The sequence below is a fragment of the Phodopus roborovskii genome, unplaced genomic scaffold, assembly GCF_943737965.1.
Source record: "Phodopus roborovskii unplaced genomic scaffold, PHOROB, whole genome shotgun sequence".
Classification (NCBI taxonomy): Eukaryota; Metazoa; Chordata; class Mammalia; order Rodentia; family Cricetidae; genus Phodopus; species Phodopus roborovskii.
In genome coordinates, this window is record NW_026126482.1 from 13,023,279 (window position 1) to 13,045,846 (window position 22,568).

A 22,568-nucleotide genomic window follows, 5' to 3' on the forward strand; every position below is an offset into this window, starting at 1 on the left:
ACCAGCACACGTGGCTTTTTACACAGGCACTGGGCATCCAAACTCGGCTCCCTGGGCTTGAGTAGCAAGTGCTCTTACTTGCTGATTCCTATCTTGTTTTTCTACAACAGGGTCTCATTAGCACAGAGCTTGCCATATAGGGTGAGCTGGCCGTAGAGCCTTAGCACAGGCTATCTCCTCCTGCCGTCTGTCAGAGCCGTGCCCTGTATGCTAGCTAGCCTCCTCTCCTTCCTGTCAAACCTTCCTCTTCCTTTTAGTCCTTTTCCTAGATTTATGACCTTTCTTCTCCATCTCAATTTTCCTTTCCCTTTTTTTTTAAACTTTTATTGATTCTTTGTGAATTTTGCATCATATATTCTGATCCCATTTCTCTCCCCATCTCCTCAAATCTGCCCTCTGCCCTTGCAAACCCACTCCCCACCATCAAAACCAAATTTAAAAGAAATCCAAAAGCAAAACAAAGAAAACAAAAATGAAAACTAAAACAAAAAAGAAGAATCTTGTCATGAAGCTATACCATGACCCGTAGAGTCACAGTTTACCCTTTAGTCCATTCATCTTTATTTGCAAGTGTTCATTGCAGTGGTCTGGCTCTAGATCTCTGGCTTCTGCTACACCACCGCTAATAGGCCCTCACTGGGAGTCCTTTTGGGTATCCTATTATCCTGTGTCATGGAGAGCCTGCAGCTTTGGATCTGTAGATCCATCCCCTTCACATGCTCCAGCAGTTCATAGATTTGGTAGATGTTGGGGTGGTCTAACTCATAGCCCACCAGCTTTCCCTCATGTCTCTACCCAGGCGAGCTCTTTTTAGCACTGCCTCAGCAGCTCACCCAACGCAGCCTACAGCAAGGAGCAGGGCCAGTTCTCCTGCTTTTGAGCCCACAGATCCTGGTCACCCTCGTTCACATTGTCCGTCAGGGCCAGCTCTATTCATTGGGATTTTCATGTGAGTTCTGGAGATAGAGCTCAGGGCCTCACACTTGCCCTTTACTGAGTGAGCCACTGCCCCTCCTACAGCTGTCCACACCTGCCTGGCATCTCATGTGACATCATTGTTCTCTTATGTATTCAGTATCAATTTCCAATTACTAATGTGCTTGTCCTTTCCATTGCTTTCTAATTTTTTTTCCTACAGTTCCAGCAGAATCTGTTTGTTCTTTGCCTGAAGATCTTTCCTTGTATCCCATTTAGCATCCGTTTGTCAGCAATGTCTGTGTCTAAAACATCTTTATTTGTTTTCTCAAGACAGGGTTTCTCTGTGTAGCAGCCCTGGCTGTCCTGAAACTCACTTTGTGGAACAGGCTGTCCTCAAACTTACAGAGATCTGCCTGTCTTTGTCTCCTGAGTGCTGGGATTAAAGGTGTGTGCTACCACTGCCTGGCCCAAGTATTCTGGGTCAGAATAATTTTTGAAATTTTAAATACATTGTGCTCCAGTGTGATGTTCTTTTTATTTAATCTGCTTGAGTTTATATGTGTTTTTTTAATTTATGGATTTTTTTTTAATCAGAGGACATTGATTTTTACGTATTTCTTTGGTTCAATTCTTTATGCTTCTACTTCCAGAAACCCATTTACAAATAGGCTAGGCATTTCCCACTGTCTTCTGAGTCATTTATTTTTTTTTTCTTTATATTATGTCCAGATTTCACTGTGTGTGTGTGTGTGTGTGTGTGTGTGTGTGTGTGTGTGTTTGTGCAGGTTCTTGTGTGTGGATGCATGTATGTGTATGAGAAGGCCTGAGTTGATATTGGATGTCTTCCTTGATTACTTTCCACCTAATATAGTGAGTCTGAGTTTCTCAGTAAACCCAGAACTCTCTGTTTCAGCTAGTCTGGTGTCTTGGGGTTTTTTTGCTGTGAAGAGATGCCAGGGCCACTGTAACTCTTATAAGGAATCATTTAATTGTGTGGCTGACAGGTTTATTCCATGGTCATCATGGTGGGAGCATGGCGGTGTGCAGGCAGACATGGTGCTGGAGGAGCTGAGAGGTCTACATGTGGATCCACAGGCAGCAGGCAGAGAGAGACACTGGGTCTGGTTTGAGCATTTGAAACCTCAAAGCCCACTCCCAGTGACATACTTCATCTAACAAGGCCACACCCACCCAACAAGGCCACATCTCCTAATAGTGCCACTTTCCATGAGTTCATGGAGGTCATTTTCATTCAAACCACCACATTTGGAAAGCCAGCTTGCTCTGGGGCTTCCCACACTTTGGGACGACAGGCAGGTCACCATGCCCACCAACTTTTACATGGGCTCTGGGGAATCCAAACTCTGGTCCATGCTTGTGGAGCCAGCACTTTACCTCATCATCACCTCAGTCCCAATGTATGGCTCACCATCCAGGTTGCTATTTCTGTCCTCACTTGTATCTATATATTGAATTCCTAGTTTTTTCTAGTTCTAGACTTTTTAGATTCTTTTTTCTACAGGTCTTAGTTTTGATTGAGGAGGCAGAGGCAGGTGGATCTCTGTGAGCTTGAGCCCAGCCTGATCTACAGAGTGAATTCTGGGACAGCCAGAGTGTTACACAAAGAAGCCCTATTTAGAAAAACCAAAAAGGAAAAAAAAATTATTCTAAGACAAATCTTTGGTATACCTATAATTTTGCCATTCATTAAAGACAAAATCAATCTTGCACACTGAGGAGATGGATGTTCTTGTTTATTTTTCATAAATTATTAAATCTTGGGGAATATTTGATATTACAGGACACAGAGCACCTTCAACACTTCTCAGACTTGATAAATACTGTGATCTTATAATTGTTGATCCTAAGGACATCATTTTACAGAAATATGTAGTAAAAATTATGGAAGTATGTCTTTGGCTTTTTCAGAAACTGTAAGAAATTATCTTAATCTCAAGCCAGAATTCATTGAATGATAGTTTTAATTCTAAGTTTTTTTAATTATGTTTTTTCCTTTGAGATTATGACATAATTTATGTCATTTCCCCCTTCTCTTTCCTCCCTCCAAATTCTCCCGTCTTCATCCTTGCTGTCTTTAGATTCATAGCCTCTTTTTTCATAAATTGTTACATCATGTGTGTATATGTGTATGTTTGTATATATGTATAGTTTTTTCCTAACCGCAACCTGCTCAGTCTGTATAATGTGATTGTACGTGTGTTTTCAGAGCTGACCTGAGCGTTTGGTACTGGATAACTAATTGATGGCTCTTCCCTGGGGAAGACATCCCCTGCTCCCATCTCAGCATTCTTTATTTGTCTGCAGTTCTTTGTGTAGTCACAACGCCTTGTGGTCTTTATCCCATCCACTTTGGCATGCCTCTTGTCCTTGTTCAGCTCTTGCTTGGGAGGCTATGTTGTTGGTAAGACTTATTGGTGTAGCTTCTAACATCGCTGGGAGACACAGTCTCAGAGTAAACCTCTTTATCCTCTGGCTCTTGCAGTCTTGCTTTAAAAAAAAAGAAAAGAAAGAAAGAAAGAAAAAGAAATACAAGTCAGCAACTAAAACAAAAATTTTTAAATCAGACATTCAAGTACAACGTGATCCAAAGAGATGCTATTTTGATACTACTCATATGCCGAGGAATGACAGGAAATATTTAAAGTCTCTATTTTCCATAATTAAACCATTGTGTTTCTGTAAGAGCAGAACTTTTGCACGTACAGTAAAAACATTGCAGTTCAAAACATACTGTAGCTTGTAATCTGTGCATAGGATTTGTTGGTGTGACAGCAGGCACAGTGCACAGTGCTTACGCAGTGTGTTCAGGGACAAGGCTGCAGTGACGGCTTGTGACTTAACACCAGCACATGCTGTCAGAAACACCACTGAGTCACTGGGCCATTGGCTTTGAATCAATGTATGGCCAGTGCATTTTCATAAGCCTTTTAAAATTACTTTCCTGTTTTAAGTTGTACTGTGTGTGTGTGTGTGTGTGTGTGTGTGTGTGTGTAATGCAGGCACACACGTGCCAGAACATGTCTGTGCCCGTCAGAAGACAACTTTGAGCAGTTGGTTCTCGTCTTCCACTGTGGGCTCCAGGGATCAAACTTGCTGAGCCTTCCATCTCACTGACCTCATAAGCCAGATTTCTGCCCCTTAAATTCACCTTCAGCTACCCCATTTGGAGTTGTAACACACAGCATAAGAAGTGGGGTCTTGGAGGAGTGAGCCAGACTGGGCTTGACACAGCAACAGAGGCCGCATTCCCAGTCCTTTTAAATGCCCAGGGTCTTGCATCTAGCCATAGATAGGCTAGTGCAGAATGGTGGTGGCAGCGATCTGTATTCCACTTGCCCTGGGATGCCCTGAAGTTTGGGACTTGGTATAAGGACAGGGCAGCTGCATGGTAAGGTAGGCTGCCAGAGTTCAACCCCAAGGGAGTGGGCAGTCCTGCCAGCCTGGCATCTGAAACTGGCTGAGCAGAATTCCACAGCCTCACCCTGAGGGAGCTGTCCCTGCTGACTGAGCTGTGCTAATCCTGCTGACCCGTGGCCGTGATGCTGTCCAAATCTATCTTTAGGTGACCCTGCAGAGAAGAGGCTGTGAGATTGGGCCTACCCTTTCTAGAAATCAGATACATGGTATGGTCGGCTGGAGGGGACTGAGCCCCTCAGGTACTCATCAGCGAGGTGCAGGATGGGCCTCAGGAGGGCTTTCCAGGGCAGGGGACTTCTGTGAGATTTCCTCCATGACTTGCATGCACTCTGAAGTCTCCATCTTTATGACCTGGCCTAGGCAGTGTCCAAGGGTTCCAAGCTCCTTATATGAAAGTAATGCTGACATCCCTTAAGAAAAGTAGCATCCTCTTCCATGAGTGAGCCTCCTCCATGGCGGCCCTCTTCTGTGATGGCCCCCTTCACAGCCGTCCTCCTTCAAAGTGGCCCTCCTTCGCTGTGACCTCCCTTTATAGTGGCCCACATGTATAGTGTCTGTCTCTGTTGTCAGCTGTCTGTCCTTGGTGCCAGGGGGTCCAATCAGGGCCAGGGCAATGTATGGGCAACCAGGCTGGCTTCTAGCCTAGCTTTGGAGAACACTGAGCCTCATATTGGGATCAGGGTGATGCTAGAGGTCAGTGCTCTTAATTCCTTTCTCACAAGAGCCTGGATAGGAAGGGTCCCTAGATGTCGCTTCAGGGGCTGGGATAAATGTGTGTGTCCCTTTCATCCGCAGGCAGGCACTCTGGGATAGGTGGTTTCCAGAGAGGTGACTTTCTGCCTCTTAGCTGACCCCTCCAAACATGTTTATGTTATCTGTTCCCACCGAACATGAATTGCCTATGTTCATTCACACCCTGGTCCCCATTGGTGAGCACACTGTAGGTGGGGCTACCATCCTGGAGGGCCTGAGGTAGCTCATGGTGGTAGTAAGGCTTAGTTTCCCCTAACCCTCTGTCTCCTCAATAGCACATAGCACGGCGAGCACTGGCAACTTTTCCGAGTGCAGCAGTAATGTTTTCTTCTGGAAAGAGTGGCTGTGGATGGTATAGTCACCCTTCACTTCTCCTGAAGTGTTTGTCACTCGTAGGCTTCCTCTAGGCTTTCTGCTTGTGTTTGTCATGATGATGCTGGTCCCTGGGAAGGTGGCCAGGTGGCATTGCTCAGAGGTGAAGCGTGGGCTGTGGCTTAGATCCCGTGGGGCCTCCATGGGGTGGAGGGGAAGCCCTTGGGTGCTGTCCTAAGGAGTGGGACAGGCTGCGTGTGAATGTGTCGTTTCCCCCCTGGAAATGTAGGTTGGTTCTGTACGCTGTGACACCTTTACCTGGAAACGAGACGCCCGCGTGCACCCGTGAGAAGAGAGGCCTGGTGTCCACTGTGGTCTCTGTGAGGTCCAAGGCCATGGGGTCAGCCATGCCTGCGTGTCTCCCATCCACTCACTGTGGCCTACCAATTGGTCCCGACAGCACACAGCTTCATTGCCTGTGCTACACCATGGGCCAGGCCTCAGAAGAGCTACTGTGTCTACATCACCATCTGTGCCATACAGCATCCCCTGCTAACTTCCGTTACCCCGGTCTTTATGTGTCTTTCCCTGGACCTTTCTTCCCAAGCTAGATAATAACGGGCCTGCTGGTTCCCACAGTTGTCCTCTCTGCCCTGTGACAGCTTTATTCTGGGAGATGAGGGCCTCCTGAAACCCAAGCCCCAGAGTAGGGACACTAGGATGCACAGAACCTGCCCTCAAACTGCCCTGCTGTGCCCATGGTAAGGAGAAAGACTTCCTGATTGGGGAGGTGGCTGCTGGTCCTGATGTAGGATGTGGGAATAGAGGTTCCAGGTGTCGTAAGTGCTGGGAAGAGTGTGAAGCCCCTCTATGGCTTGGAGAATGCCTGTGCCTTCTGATTGAATGGATACATTCTCAGGGTCCACAGACGTATGTTAGAAGACGGAGAGACTTATGCCAGCCCTGATTATCTCTTGAGATATTAAAATTTCTCAGTAGGTGCCTGGTACAGCTGCAAAAAGTTCTCCATGGTATGGAAAAGACACATTTTCAATAGTTTGTTTTCTATTTGGTCACCTGCACATTATTATTTCATAATGGCCATTCAGTTCTGAAGAAGCTCGTCGAGCCTCAGAATCTTGGGTACACAAAAATTTTATTTAAAGAGCTACTTCTCAGAATCTACAACTTTATGCCAGGGAGGGCTAGAAGAGTTTAGAAGAGATTCAGAAAACACTGCAGTATCGGTTTTGTAGGAGGGAAACTGGATTCACCTGGAGTGGGAGGTAGCCTTGTGACTGGTCTTACTTGTGAAGTGGCTGGCTGATGGGAGCTGTCTAACACTTGGATCCTATAGGAGACATTTCAGATTGAGAGAGAGTTGGTATTTCCGGGATGCTGGAAATGTCAGAGGGACTTGGTGGAGCCACTCTGGATACCCAAACTTCTGGATTTATTGTTTGCATGAACCAATAAGCCATTTAAAATAGTGAGCCCTGATAAGTTGGCAGTTTGATGTTCATATTAAAAATAAATGTAAATTACTGACTTCATTTAGGTGAGGGTATGTATCTTTCCATCAGTGACTGACTGGAGTCATAGGATCAGGCCTTAGAGAGAACAAGGCCTTGAGTCACCTGACACCCATCATTCTCTCTGTCCCTATCCCTTCCCTTCTGAAGAAAATAGCATCATTTTCAAAGGTAGCAAGGCACCAGACATTCAAGTACCTTGCCTTAGATAACTGAACTTCTTGACAAAGAAGGCTAAGTATGGGAAGTGCCTGCTGGTGCCTTTCCTGAATCGTGAGCCCCCATCTGAGCACCTGCTGGCCTCACTGGGAAGACAGTGGGATCTGGCACTGATGGCTGGAGTCTCTTTCAAAGATCGACTCTAGCTACATATCAACCCCTATCTGGATTTCTGGGATTATAGCCTATATCTGCTGTTTTTATCTGGCAGCTGTGAGGAGCACTTTGACCTTGATGGCAGTGCCGTTTTTTAAACATAGATTGGGAGGGACACTCTGGCTCCTCGTGATACACATAATTGTTGCCAGGATGAGGTTAAGAGGGGCTGGGGTTCACACTCGCAGCTCGTGTAGGAAGGAACAGAACCAGGAGCTTTCTCTTCTGGCTGTAGGGGTACCATATGTAGACTGCCAACTCTTGGGAGCATGAGACTAGCTTCCTGAGCCATCCACAAGCTGGCACCCACTGAGAACCAGAGCCTGTCCCCAGCCTGCTTGCAATGTAACTTGTGTGGCCTCATTTCATTATGTCCTCCCAGAGGACTCTTTATGCAGAGACACTGCCCCTGTCTGTACTGTGCCTTGCATAGAGCAGGGGAATCATAGTTCCCCCAGGCTGCCTGCAGAGAGGGTTCTTTCTTTTGGGGGCTGGGTGCCCTGGCTGGCATTGCCCACCTGTCTCTTTGGCCTTGTTTTTGTCTCAGTGGGTAACTGTATGTTTATTTTCTTGTCTGTTGGTGGCTTTCCCCTAAGGTTTCTTGCTTGCCTGGAACAGAGCTTGGAGGACAGAGTGGCTCACCCTCTTGGACACTGTTCCCTCTGCACTCATCCAGCTCACAGAGTTCTAGATCACGCACCTTCGCCTGCTTCAGACTGAGAGAGGGAAGTCAGTGAGCATTCATTGGCTGCAGCAGGGCTAGTAGACCTGGTTCAAGCCCAGGGACTTGAGAATGGAGGAAAGCCCTGTATTCCAGAACCATGTGGAGTGTGCAGGGACACTGAGCCTTCTGGGGCACTAGGGTACCTCTGGGGGGTGAGGGGACAAAAGAGACACAGGTGTGTAGTTGGAGCTTTGTACTACCTGACCAGATGCCTGCTGGCCACAGGATGGTGGCATCACTGGGTGTCATACTTAGTGACATGAGGGAGATGAATCTTTGAGTAGGCCTGAGCTCTTCAGGGACCTCCAACTCCATTCTGTCAAACTAGTTGGAACCCAAACCCAGTGCATAGGATAGCTCTGGGCCCAGACTCCAGTGCCTTTATTTGCTTAAAAACTGATTGGGAGCTGGAGAGATGGCTGAGCTGTTAAGAGCACTTGTTCTTCAAGGATCCAGGTCAATTCCCAGCACCCACTTGATGGCTCACAGCCATCTGTAACTCCAGTCGCAGGGGATCCAACACTCTCCTTTGACCTCAGCAGGTGCCAGGCACGCACATGGTACACAAACATACATGCAAAGCAAAGTATCCATACATGTTAAAAGGAAAAATTTAAAAATGATTGCACTGGGTTACATAAGGTCATTTTTGTGGGAGTATATGATGAACTTTGAGCATATTTCCCATGTCTCCTCCCCTTTGAGGCCCCTCCTCTTCCCAGTGGTTCCCTTTGTTCTCCTAAATGGGTTCACTTTGGTGTCACCTGTATGTACATGGTTTTGTGCATCTGCATGGATCTGAGCACCCACAGATGAAAGCAAACTTGTACTCCTGTCTTCCTATGAAGACGTAATTCTCTTTTATGACTATTCCAATTACATCAGTTTTCTACAAACAACACATCTTCATTCTTTATGACTTAAAGAAAACCCTCTCATGTTCCTTTGGTTTGACTCAGACCACAAGCATATCCTCTGGAAAGGCTTGCCACCAGTTGCACTGTGCCGGGGCTAGCCAGTGCTAGCCAGCACCCTACCACTGCAGCCTGAATATGGTTCTCTTCCCTCGATACAGAAAGACACTGCACTCTTCCAGGAACAGCAGATGTGGCCCCTTTGGGCCCCGACTCCCTCAGCCATTACCCACTGGGGCTGTTGTGATGTCACTGTGGCCCTGCGTTGCTACAGGAGTGGCCCTGCAGACACTCTGCACTTTCTAGGCAGCAACCTCCAAGACAGGGTTTCTTTGTATAGCCCAGGTTTTGCTGGAACATGCTCTGTAGAGCAGGCTGGCCTCCCCAAGTGCTGGGATAAAGGCGTGTGCCACCACTGCCCAACCACCTCTGACTTTCTTAATACCAAAAGCCCCTTCTGGTGTGTGCCTCCAGGTTGCCCTGAAGCATGGATTGGCCCATCAGACCTGATATGAGCACCCCAAATGGCCCACTCCCAACATTGGAGGCTGCCAATTTGTCTTCCCTTTGCATGACCAACCAGTAGTGGAACAATGAATGAACATGACTTATAGGGAGTGGGCCATGCTCAGAAGAGCATGTGAGAGCCAGTCTTAAATGACCAAGGGGCGTGGCACCTTGGTAAAACATCCTGGTGGCATGAAACATATAATAAAGTCTTTGCCCAACTTTCTGTCCCAGTCCTAGAGGCACCATGGCTAACAGCCTTCGACTCGGGTGTCTTTAATTTATTGCTTCTAGCTATTTAGCATCAGTAATAGTATCGCAGGCCCTGGGTTCTGTAACTAGCAACACATGTATGCATGCACATGTATACACATCATACATGCATGTACATACACATGGGGAAAACAATGAACTGTAGCCTATGCAAAGTGTCATGTCCCACTTTCTGTTTGTGTTCCTTTTGTTATTTACTTGGTCACTGCACTTTTAGCCATATGCTGCTGTTGGTTGATGGTGGATACTGCAAAAATAACTTAGATTTTAATGGTGCTCTGAGACTTCTCTCGGGTTACTAACTAGACCCAAGGTAAGGGAATTGGAGACAGGTTATTACTGCCCTGAGAAGGCTTTGTGGGTACCCTGGCCGGCCCAGGATCCATCATCTTTTCAGCTGCCTCATCAGTGACCAGAAAGGTCAATTCAGCTACATTTCTTTTCTATGTGTTTGTAATATGTGTGAGTAGGTGCGATTTTTGTGCATGTGTCTACATACAAGACTATATTTCTTTGTAGAGGCTGGAGGATGTTGGGTGTCCGGCTCTATCATTCTCCAACTTATTCACTTGAGATAGGATCTCTCACTGACCCTGGAGTTAGGCTGGTGGACAAACAAGCTTTTCAGTCCTATTATAGGACTGTGTGTGGGAGTCCTAGGTGCATACAACTGTAGCTGCCCTTTTACATAGGTGCTGGGGATTTGAACTCGTGCTTGTACAATAAACTCTTTGCCTGTTGAGCTGCTTCCCCAACCCTGATGTATCCATTTCTGTTTGCAGTAGCTCAGTTCATCTAGAGGGCATGGGAAGTCACCCTTGAGTTCCTGCATGTGGGAAGATGAGTCTGGTCAGCCTGGATAGGTGTGCGTTTGGCTGGGTATAGAATTCCGCATTTGGCTGGGTATAGAATTCCTAGTCGGCACTTTGAGGCTGCTGCCGCCCTCCCCACAGCCAGTATTGCTGATTCCATCCACTGTCTCCTGGGCCATTTCTTTACAGATAGGGAATTTTTTCAGGCCTCGGGATTCTGAGGTTTCACTGGGTCAGGTCTGGAGGGTAGGTCAGCTTTCATTTACTGACCTGACTTCAGTAGGCCCTTTCATCCTAAATCAAATTCCTTTTAATTCAGGGAAATGCTATCCCTCTGTGTATATTTCATGATGTCTCCTCCTAGAGCCACAGTTACATAGTTGTCTTCCAGATAATTCTTTCATATCTTTTAATATTTCTCTCTCTCTCTCTCTTTTTTTTTTCCTTTTAGACTTACCTTTCTCATTTGGTCTTTGAATAGTTTTAACTTTTTATATTTTAGTTACATTTTAAGAATTGAAGTATTATTTATAAACCGTGAAATATGCACATTAAAATGTCAAGTTGGTGGCTGGGGAGATGGCTCCGTTGTTTAATCACTCTCTGTGAAAGCATTGTAACAAGAGTTTACCACTGTAATACAGTGGGTAGATAAACTGGGTGAATGGAGCCTAACCCCATTTCTCTTGAGGCAGAAACAGAGAATCCCTGCAGCAAACTACTTAGCTAGAGTAGGCAAATCAGTGGGCTCTGGGTTTCAGAGAGAGACCCTGTCTCCGTATATAATGTGTAGAGTGAGTGAGGCCAGATGGATGTGGTAGCTAACCCCTTCAGTCCCTGTGCTCACAAAGACAGAGGCAGGCAGGTTTCTGTGAGTTTGTAGCCAGTCAGGGCTACAAAGAGAGACCTTGTCTTGACCCATTCCGCCCCCAAAGAAAGCTCTGGTTTTCATATACTTGTGCACCTGAACACGCGTGTGTGCGTGCACCTCCCCCCAAGACGCTTGAGTTGGGACATGGCTGTAGCTGAGTTTTAGGGCATTTGAGTAGCAAGAACCAAGGCTTACTACTTGGGGATGATTCCCTACCTAGTTCTTCCCAAACTAACAAAAAACAAACAAACAAACAAACAAAAAAACATCCTTCACCACCCCCCAAACCACCTACCAAGTAAGTTCTCAGCTCCAGACCCTGCCCACTCCAGAGGCAGCCATTGTTCTGAAGGTGACCCTGTTGTTACTAGTTTGTCTAATACTAGTTCCCTGTCAAATGGGTTCCCACTAGATACATACTTATGTCTGACTTCTTTAGTTTGGACTGATGCTTTTGGGACTCACACAGAATGTTTTCCCATCAAGGATTTTTTCCTTCTAATTGTTGAGGTGTATACTGTTTTTGTGGGGGCGACACCAAAGTGTTTCTGTTCACCGGTGGCATCCTTATGCTGAGCTGGGTGGGGCTGTGGCGGAGCAGCCCCTGTGCCCATCTTTTAAGGACTGGTATTTCCTTTCTCTCCCTGGATCTTCTCTAGGAGGGGAGTGATGGGACCCAGAGCCAGAAGGAAGCTGCTGAGGGATTGGCCATTTCTGTAGGTTATTTGGTGAAGCATCTGTGTCTGCATCAGTTATAGAAGTTCTGTCTTCATTCAAGGGCCATGTCCTCTGTCAGATGTGTGGATCGGGAAAGCTTTGCTTTCATTATCGTAGATAAACAGTGATTTTTGTAAGTGGAACATGTTACCATTTTATTGTCTAGATTAGCGATTAACCTTTTTTTTTTTTTTTTGGATACTTCCTATTTCATGATTTATATATTAAACAAGGTCATCACAGCTTTCAAAATTTGTAAGAACTCTTTTCTGGATGGTTCCTTTTAAAAACAGAAGTTTGTTCTTGTATGTTCAGGTTCACATCTGGGGTCCTTATGGGGAGAACATTAGTTAGATGTTTTTGAAGTCTCCGAATGATTGTCTTTCTGGTACTGGTTGCAACTGGTGATTTCTCTTGGCTGTTTGGCTTTGTTGATGATGGCTATTGTCTAGTCCCATTGATGAGCAAAGGGTCAGACAAGGGTCTGTGCTATGGGGCAGGGGTTTGGCCTAATAGGTACAGCTGCCATGTGGGGAATAATTTCTTAACATAGTGACTCTTGTCATGATCCTATGGGCCATCGCTTCTATTGGCCTCTGGCTTGACATTGTGTGGGGCCTTCCAAAAGGATCTTGGGAATCTTTGCTTATATTTTGTTTCAGCTCAGATCTCTCCCTGGTCTATCTCAAACCACCTGCTTCCTGTCTCCTGGCATTCCTCCAAGTTTCTGTGTTCTGGGTTTAGTTGTGTTAATAGTTTCCTTTGGAAATATAAACACCTCTCTTCTCACACTCCTGTGGCTCTGGGGGCTGTGGCTGGGGAGGCAGGATTAGATGATGATGTCGGGCACCACTTAAGTGGAGCTCAGATGTCACTGTCCTTATGGAGTGGGGAGAGGTCACCCTAAGACCCACGGCCGGTGGCATCTAATCAGATGAGCTTGGAAGCACAGAGCAGCACCTGGGGCATGTGAGCTCTTGTATTTGTTTTGAGTGCTTCAGGGTGAGAATCCAGTGATGGATTTTCAAAAGGGAAGGACCAGGGTCTCAGTAGGCTACAGGGGTTAATGAGTCTAAGCTGAGCTCACACTTCTGTTAAAAAGTTTCATGATAGCGATGAGGTGGGGTTTTTTGTTTGTTTTTTGCTTTCCTTTAATCTGAGACAGGCTCTCATGTAGCTCAGGCTAACCTCTAACTTGATACACAGCTGAAGATAACCTAATTCTCCTGCCTCTACCTACCAAGTACTGTGCAGGCCACTGGGCCTTGTTCATTGAGTGCTGGGGGTTGAAGTACAGGGCTTTGGGCATGGTGGGCCAGCACTGTGTATGTGGGACTACATCCCTAGACCTACAGCGATAGGTGTTTACTGCTCTGTTGTAAACTTTGGGACAGCAGATTAGCTCTGATGCCTCGGCCAGACACTGTGGCCCAAGGCCAGGTGAAGCATGTCTCTTCCTGCTCCAAGGGCCGAGCTGCCTGCTCTCAGGATTGGCTTTGCCAAGTCGGTCCTCCATCGTCTCAGTGCTGGTCTCTGGCATGTGTCATCTCCCGAGACGTGAGCAGCTCCCCCTCCCCCCCACTGACATTTCATCCCTCCAGCAAGTTCTCTGAGAGTAAGTGATCACTGGAGAGAGCAAAGGCCTCCGAGGTGTTTGAAAGGAAAAAGTGCAAAATCTTGGCAGCATGGGTTGTGAGCTGCTTCTGGCATCCTGGAGCGATTTCTGTCTAACAAAGGGGCCCCAGGCAGGGGCTGCATTTGAGCTTGTGAGTTGTGCCACTGGTCACTATGGGCAGAAAAAAAGGGTGGACTCTGCTACATGTCACTGCTGAGGCCTCTCCTGTTCCCCCTGACACCTGCTGCTCTTGGCTCGAAGAAGGGAGAGCAGCAGACAAGGCCAGAGCACCGCCTGCCTACCCACCCACCCAGTGCATCTGTCTCTGGCTCTAGGACCGGAAGCTCACCAAGCTTGAACGGCAGCGGTTCAAAGAGGAGGCGGAGATGCTGAAAGGCCTGCAGCACCCCAACATCGTGCGCTTCTATGACTTCTGGGAGTCCAGCGCCAAGGGCAAGAGATGTATCGTGCTAGTAACAGAGCTGATGACCTCGGGGACGCTGAAGACGTAAGTGCTGCACACATGTGGGCTGGGGTAGCCTTGGGCGCAGGGCTGTGACAGCTAGAGTGACAGAGGTATTGGAATGCTTGGGCTAATCTGGCTTGTGTCTATGATCCAGTGTCCATTCAGATACTGCTTTTGAGTGACACTTTCCCTGGGCCATGGCAAGCCCATTCCCCAAGTGAGAAGAATCAAACCTAGTGTCTTCCTGGCATTTGGCTCCCTCTGGCTTCTTGTGACAAATGAGACTGGGTCTCATGACCACACGACTGTTCCCACTCTCCCTTCCTGTGTGGGACACTGGAAGGCTGTTTACTTCTCAATGACATGATTCCTTTGTCTGCTCTGTCTGGGACCTTAATTCTGGCCAATGTCTGTTTGCCTAGAGGCCAGCCTGGCACATTCTAGTGTCCTGGAAGCATAATGCAGACGTTAAGGGCCAAACAGAACACAGCAAGGGATTGGAAGCTAGGTGGCCATGGCAGTTTGCCACTCTTCCCTGAGGTCTGTACTATGGGGGTGAGGGAATGTCCCCTCTGGGTGGCCATAGCTTGGATTCCTCTGAATCATTTTAACCCTGAGGCTGTAAGTAGGACCTTGATAGCCTCTGCTTCTGGGCAGCTTCACTCTCATGTGAAGATTCAGTGAGGGAAATCCTAGTTCCCATGCTCACCTGTCACCACCTCCTGGGTAAGACCCAGGCTCATCGCACAGGTAGCTTGTTGCATGGATAGCCTGGCCTTCTTGACCTTTGACTATAGGTATTCCTCTGTGACACTCTAGTCTGGGACCCTGCTCCATTTGGTGGCTTTTTATTACGTCGAGGAGATTAAGGCTATGCTTGGCATGGGTTTGGTAGCAAGGGCTCCAGTAAAAAGAGCCAGCAGAGGGCTGGGGTCCTGGCTCACTTACCTGCTCCAGGCCTGGATCCAGCTGAGCTACCCTGGTAGGGGAAGAGCTGTTAGCATCTTCCCTTTCCCTTCACTGCCTCTCCCACATAGCTGCCAGATGCATATGGCTGGGCTTTGCCAGATGGGGGCTTCCCGTGGGCAGCAGCGGGTGAGCTGCTCGGTGAGTTCTGCCCTTCCCACAGGTACCTGAAGCGGTTCAAGGTGATGAAGCCCAAGGTACTGAGAAGCTGGTGCCGGCAGATCCTGAAGGGCCTGCTGTTCCTGCATACAAGGACACCCCCAATCATTCACCGAGACCTCAAGTGTGACAACATCTTCATCACTGGACCCACTGGCTCTGTGAAGATTGGTGACTTAGGCCTGGCCACCCTTAAAAGAGCATCATTTGCCAAAAGTGTGATAGGTGAGTCTGTTTCTTCTCCCTGGGGCCATAGGGGACCACATGCCATTCAAGGAGCCACTGATACCTGGTTTTGCTCAGGTACAGACAGGGTATCCAAGACGTCTCAGGGATTCTGGTGACTCAGCCAGAAGACCTGCCTAGTGGGGAACACACTTCCAGCTTGCCTGGAGATACTGGCTTTGTTTCCCACTGAGACCTCTTCTGTCAGACTTAGGGGTGGGGTGGTCGCTGCATCAGATCCCTGGCTGTATTGGGTACCACCTATGATTGTCTGCCAACAGTGGTGAGCTAGATGCCAACTTCAGAGCTGTGGTGGACACCACAGCTGCTCAGCAAGGAGGAAGTAGTATTGCCACAGAGGAATAACACTGCTGGTGGCGGGTGGCATTGGACCTATCCCAGCAACCAGAGGGAGGAGTACCCCAAGGCTGTGGGCCACAAACAACACCTTGGAATGCCTGTTCAGAAAGGTGGATCAGAGGCCCAGCATGGTGTCTGCATGGTGTTGGAAGGTGGCGCTGGGGGTTTGGGTGTTTTCTTGTCCTCAGGCCTTGGCTCCAGGCCTCTCCTCCTCTGAGAGACATCCCTGGCCAACTTTGGGGGATGTTGCTCTGGGTCCTGGTGATAATAGCCTACAACTATAGGGGGATCTGGATGGCGTGTGCCCAACTCTGAAGTGACTAGCATAGCACTGTCTTCCAGGTACTGGGAAGGATTGCGCAGGCTTTGAAAACAACATGCAGAGGGGCTGCGCTAAAAATTGCTTTGGGGCTCATAAGTGTCTTGAAATCAAGTGTGCCCCTCCATCGAGGTTGATTACCCACAAGGACAGGACAAGGAGTGGTTGGCCTCAAGTCCCCATGAATTGTTTTGAGAACAAAGGTGGCTTGTTTGGTACTCTTGGAGAACTGCTTTATTTGCATTAATGTTTTTGGAATGAGGTATTTAGGGTAGCTGTTTAGGCAATAGCCCAAGGAGCCTAGATCTCTGGTCTCCTTATAGTAGAATAGAGTGGTGGGGAGCTGGACTGACCTGAGTCTCTGTTTTCTATCTGTGAAAGTAGGTGGAATTAGGCTGGGAAGACAGCTCAACTAGTAAGAGCACTTGCAGCATAACCATAAGGACCTGAGTTCAAATCCCCAGTACCTAGATTTAAAAAGCCAAGCATTGGAGCTGGAGAGAGATGGTTTGGCAGTTTAAAAGCATGGATTGATTTTCTAGAAGACCCACGTTTAGTTTCCAGCACCGACATCAGGTGACTCACAACTACAGCTCCAGATGATTTGGCTTGTTAGCACCCATGCCCCCACACACCTTAAATAGTATATGTATTTTAAGCCTGACATGGTTACATGTATGTTTATAACCCTAGCACTGCAGGGATACAAGGATTGCTGGGACTTGCTGGCCACCAGCCTAGCTCCAGGTTCAGTGATCCATCCTGTCTCAAGAGACTAGGTGGAGACTGACAGGGCAGGACACCAGACATCATCTGACTTTTGTGTGTGTACATGTATACATACACCACACACACACCACAAACACGTGCATGCGTGTGCGCACACACACACCCCTCTTCACATAAAAAGAAGAGAAATGGTTGGGGGCTCGGGGCTGTGGGGTGTTGTAGTCTGGCTCTGAGCTCTGGGAAGTTTCTAGCCAGGTTTTGTTTTGCAAGCCTTAGACTCTGACAGGTGATAGAAGGACCCACCTCAGAAATGAATGTTCAGAGCAAAATTCATTCCACTTAAGGAAGCTGAGTGCCCATGTCCCACAGCTGTGAGCTCTTTGGCTTTTTGGAAACAAGGCCTCCTGTTTCTGGCTTGGGTGATAAGAGTAAGTTGAGAGGAAGGCCAGGTGTTTCTGGAAGGCCCAGGAAGGCACTGAACCCTCATGAGTACCCAGCTCTGTGGGGTGTCCTTTGAGACCCTGGCTTTTGTTTAATGAAGCCCAGGAAGTTAAATTAGGAAGCCTAGGAACAGGAGTATGTCAAGATGCTTCTCGTGGGGCGGGGGAGGAGAAGCGGGGCTCACTTTGGGGGATTCCCATGGGCGCTGCTGCAGAGTCCTGTTCCCCCTAAGTACCAGCATCTGGGAATGCCGAGGCCAGGTGGGGGCTTGTTACCCTGGTAACCCCAGGTTCTGCAAATGGAGCTTCTCCTTGGGCCTGTTAGTAGAAGATGAATGCTGGCACTCAGATCCCTTCCTCCTCTTGTGTGGTGGTCTAGGATGCCAGCGCATGGGATGGCCGCATGAGCCTTCCTAACTCAAGAAACTCAATTCAGAAAGCCCATCACAGACACGCCCAGAGATCCCCATGCCCCCTTTTGCATGATCTGAGAATGAAGTAGATATCATAGTGCCTGTGTTATAGCCAAAGCAGAGCCTTGGGGCTGTGGGTGTCTGACCCAAGAGGCCTTCTTGGAGCTGATAGGGAGCAGGGATTGACCGAGACCTTGCTTTGCCGATCTCTGAAATAGTGGAGACAGGTGAAGGCCCATGTGGTATTCCGTCCTGGTGACCAGGGCTCTGTGGGGACCCTGGTCCTGAGCTCTGGGCAGTTTCTGATAAGGTTTTGTAAATTTGCCCTTGAAGACTGAAATGGGAAAGAGGCCAGGTTGAATTGAGGATAGCTAAAAGAGCAACAGGTTGGTCCTGGATGGGCTTGGCATCCAGGTAGAGAGAAGGAGGGGGCCTGGCTGTTGGGTACCATGTGGATGTAACACTAAGTAATAAAGGAGTTCCAGGCAGTGTAGGGTCCGCCTAGGAGGTGGAGATAGATTCTGCCTGCCCAGTGAGGAGATGGGCAAGGGCTAGTTGTTAATTTGTTCTTGTTATAACAAAAATCAAAAAGATAAGGGAAATCCAGGAGATAGAGCTTTTGAGTCCTGTCTTTCATTATAGACTCATGGGCTATAGGGTTAAGCTAGAATGGGTCTCTCCCTACTCCACCACCAGGCTTCAGCACACGTTCTCCTGTTCATTAGGGGGCAGAGATGCCTTGTAACCACAGCTAACATTACTTCTCCATTAGAAGAAGGTGGCCAAGGGCTGTACCGCAGGTGTTGCCTGACTCTGGCATGAGGAGCTTGGTGAGCAATGGTGTAAGGAAGTTCCCTAGCCCCTGGCAAAACAGCTGGGCCTGGGCTGGGTGGGGTGGGGACTTAGACTTTTACTTTTACATGGACGCATCTGCAGGGACCTGGGCGTACCTGGGCTGCCTTGGGCCCAGGGTAAGGTACTGTGCAGCTGAGGGCTGAACATGAAATAGGTCAGTAGATGGGACAGCCACCCGACAATTGCATGTGTATAATGCATGTGTGTGCTTGAACACATGTACATGCTATTTCTAAAATTCAGATTTAATTGGTAAGATGGAAAGGAAGAATGAGTCAACTGCACTCATGTTCAGGGATTATTAGGCCTCCTATGCTAGTTCCAACTCAACCCATTTCCCAGAGCAGGTTGTCTGGGATACTTCTTACAGAGCAGGATCTTTGGTGCTTGCCAGTGCCTACAGAGTCCAAGTCCGGGGATACTGCTGTCTGTTCACCCTAATGCCATGTGGCCAGCTAGTGAGTAGAGTCTCTGCTAGAAGAGTGGGGGCCCCTGTGTGTGCTAAGGAGTGGCTGGCCCAGCTCAAAGTCCTGGAAGCTGGACTTTTGTCACAGTCCTGTCTAGGGCCCAGGACACACCCCTGGCATCTCTTTGTTGGCCCCTCCAGCAGGAAAAGGCTTTGTGGTTTCCCTTGTTATCACAGGACAACTTGTCCCACACAGTCCCTGGCAGAGGCATCATGGGGTGGCATTATGGGCAATAGAAGTGGCCCTAGGGAGGGAGCCTTTCCTTCCTCACACTTGGGGTTTTCGGCCAGGACAGCTGTCCCATTCGCTGTGAGGCAGCTGCCACCATGGCGGACCCTCCTGAGTGGCCACTGTGCTCTAGACCCATGTAACCCCTCAGGGTGTACTGGGGTCTCAGGGACATGTGAAGGGGTGGGAAGGGCCTGGGCTCCGATCCACTTGTAGACTACCCCTGCCTGGGACCTCTCTGTCATGCATTCTGTGGTCTAAGAAATGCGTTCACTACTCTGTGACAAGGGGTGGGATGAAAGTTCTCAGCACCAGGCCTCTTCCTGCCGCTGCTATCTCTGATGCACTTTTTCTACAGTCTGTGTTCTTTTATATGAATCCAAACTTTTTTTTTTATATTTCTTCATGTTTTGGTTAGACTCACAATGTATATTAAACTGAAAAAAATGGGCAAGAGACCCCCAACATGGGGCTGCTTAGAGGTTAAAGCGTTTGCCACCTACGCTTGACTACTGGAGTTCAGGTCCCCAGCACTTACCACAAAGTAAGATAGAGTGACAGCCAGGTAGAGTGGCAGCCTGCCTGTGATCCCATGAGTCAGGAAGCAGAGATGGAACCCTCAAAGCAAGCAGGCTAGCTAGACTAGCTGAATTTTAATTAAAAGGTGGTCTATTTTATTTATTCATTCATTCAGTTTGTTTATTGTGTATTGGTGTTGCTTTCTGTCACTGGCTAGCTAGCTAGCTTACTCAGCTCCAGGGGAGTGAGAGACCCTGACTCAAAGGAGAAGGAGAAAACCAGATGCAGGGGATGGCACCTGAGAAATGACAGCATGAGGTTATCCTCTGGGCTCCACATGCATGTGCATACATGTTCCTGCTGCCACAGCAAGCATCGTTTTACTCTTACCGTGTTTGTTGTGTTACAAGAAGTCCTCATCTTTTACTGTGTTTGGTACATTGCAAGCCAACCTTTACTTAACATCTCTGTGGGATGTGCCAGGTGGGTGCCATTTGTTCACCGTCCCCCAAAGTGGTATTTGCATGTCACAATTATTGTTAGTTATACTCCAAAAACCTCTCTGGGGACACTTGGGGCCTTCTTGGGTTTTGCAATTAGAGGCAGCTTTGGAGTAACCAAAGGTTTATGTCATCTCTGGGGAGACTTGAGAACTGGCTGGTGCTGACCTGTTTGTTTTCAGATGCACAGTATCCACACATAAGCCAGGGTGTGTTCAAATAATAGGCATGCCCGCCAGGATGCTCTGTTTTCCAACCCTGTGGGTTGGAATTGTACTAAAAACTGGTGTCTAGCCCTGAGCTATACAGTGAGGTTTTGGACACTTCAGTTTGTAGGGCACATCTGCTTGAATCCTGGGGCCCGCTGGCCTTACTGGCGTCCTGAATGTGGTAAGCGACAGGTAATGGAGGAGGCTGGGAGCATCTAATGGGGCCAAGGGGCCAGGATCAGTAATAGCTGTGTCTGCTACTCCTGGTACAGGTACCCCTGAATTCATGGCACCTGAAATGTACGAGGAGCACTACGACGAGTCAGTTGATGTCTACGCCTTCGGGATGTGCATGCTGGAGATGGCCACCTCAGAGTATCCCTATTCGGAGTGCCAGAACGCTGCCCAGATCTATCGCAAGGTCACCTGTGTGAGTCTACTCAGCCGCCTTGTTAGTAAGGACACTGCCTCCATTAGTCCTTTGGGCAGTTGTGTAAGAAAAGGAGTAAGCATGGACACCCTACAGTGGGGACCCTGAGGCTTGCCTGGGTGAGAAGTCTGGCCCTGGGGTCTGTTACCTACACGGAGACCCAGGAAGAAGGAAACCGAGGCTTGGGAGACTGCAGCTCTGCTGAGGTTTCCTTCCAGCAAGTGCGCCCCTGCCAGGGAGCCCCATCTTCTTTATCTTAGGATCCCAGTTTGCTCTCCTTCTTGCCAAGCCGTCGTCTTAGCCAAGCACGTCTCTAGGCAGCTGTCAGCACCGGGCAGCCTGGGAGCCTCACTCCCTGTATTGCTGTCACTGTGATTTTGGAGTTGATTCGGAGGCTTCAGCTGTGCAAACAGATCGGGCTGTCCTTTCTCACTGTGGTGGCCCCTGCGCTGGTGAAACAAACACAGCTTCTGAGGTGGAGCAGCTGGGTCGGGCTCTTCTGTGTTGGCTCTCATGAAGTCTCTGTCATCCTTTCTGTCAAGGAGAGGCCAGCAGGCCTTTGGGCTGTCCTCTGACCTTGGCTGTTGTGACCCCCCAGAGTCCTTCCTGCATCCTCCTCTGGCAGTCCAGTGGGACCCTGTGCTTTGTCTGTTCGTCTCTACTCCAGGTGCCTGTGTGGCAGAGGTTACTGCTGCAGGAGGGTGGGGAGCCACGCGCGCCCAGGCACCCATGCAGCTCCACCCTAGGCCCATCCACCCTGATGAGCCCCCTCTTGCAGATGGTGTGCAGCTCTTGCCTTTTGCTGTTAGGTCCAAATTATGTCACTTGAGTTGCCCTGAGCTTCTCCTGTGTGCACTGTAGATAGGCGATGACAGGCAAGAGCCTCAGGGTGGTGCCTGGTCCAGAAGCCCACACAGGTATAAAGTTACTTCAGGGAGTCAGGGGCTATATGCCAAGCAGGGTGTTGAAGGCCAGAGAGATCTTAGTGGTATCGTGTGGCATATGGGAAAGGAACCTTGGGCTTCAGGCTTGTCCTGTACATGGTAGGGAGTGGTTTGTAATCTGGGCTGGGGACAGGAAGGGGTATCTTAGGCAGAAGACTGGACATGCCCCTCATTCTGGCTAGCAGACAGCACAAGGCTAGACCTTCTGGGATTCTTTACTCTTGTCTGCCTCAAGTGGGGCTTCAACAGCCAGGCTCAGCAGTGAATTTCACTTCTTCTATCATCCCCTTCTTCTCCCTCCCTCCCTTCCTCCTTTATGCTTTCTATTCTCTGGGTAAAACAAAAATGGTAGTTTTTTAAAGACTGAATCTTGTTGAAGGATGAAGCCTGGGAGGGTTGAAGCCTTCAGGGTATTTTATTTTTTGTAATTAGTTGCTTCCTTCCCCCTGCAATTGAGCAGATTGTAGATGAACCCTGCCAGCTCCTGCTTCTGATATGGGAGCTATCCTGCTCTCTGAGTGGTCAGTGGTTCCCTCTCTCGCAAGACTCCTCCTGGCCTCTGGCCAGAAGCAGTGACC

At 48.5% G+C, this 22,568-nt stretch overlaps 1 protein-coding gene across 1 annotated transcript in view; it reads left to right on the forward strand.

Annotated features, from left to right (window-relative positions):
• The window catches only part of Wnk2 (WNK lysine deficient protein kinase 2), a 102,852-nt gene that overhangs the window by 25,422 nt on the left and 54,862 nt on the right, over positions 1–22,568 (forward strand). Inside the window, exons 3-5 of the mRNA XM_051194315.1 lie at positions 14,097–14,269; positions 15,357–15,577; positions 20,889–21,046. Of these exons, the coding sequence (XP_051050272.1) occupies positions 14,097–14,269; positions 15,357–15,577; positions 20,889–21,046 (552 nt within the window). The remainder of the gene's footprint in view (positions 1–14,096; positions 14,270–15,356; positions 15,578–20,888; positions 21,047–22,568) is intronic.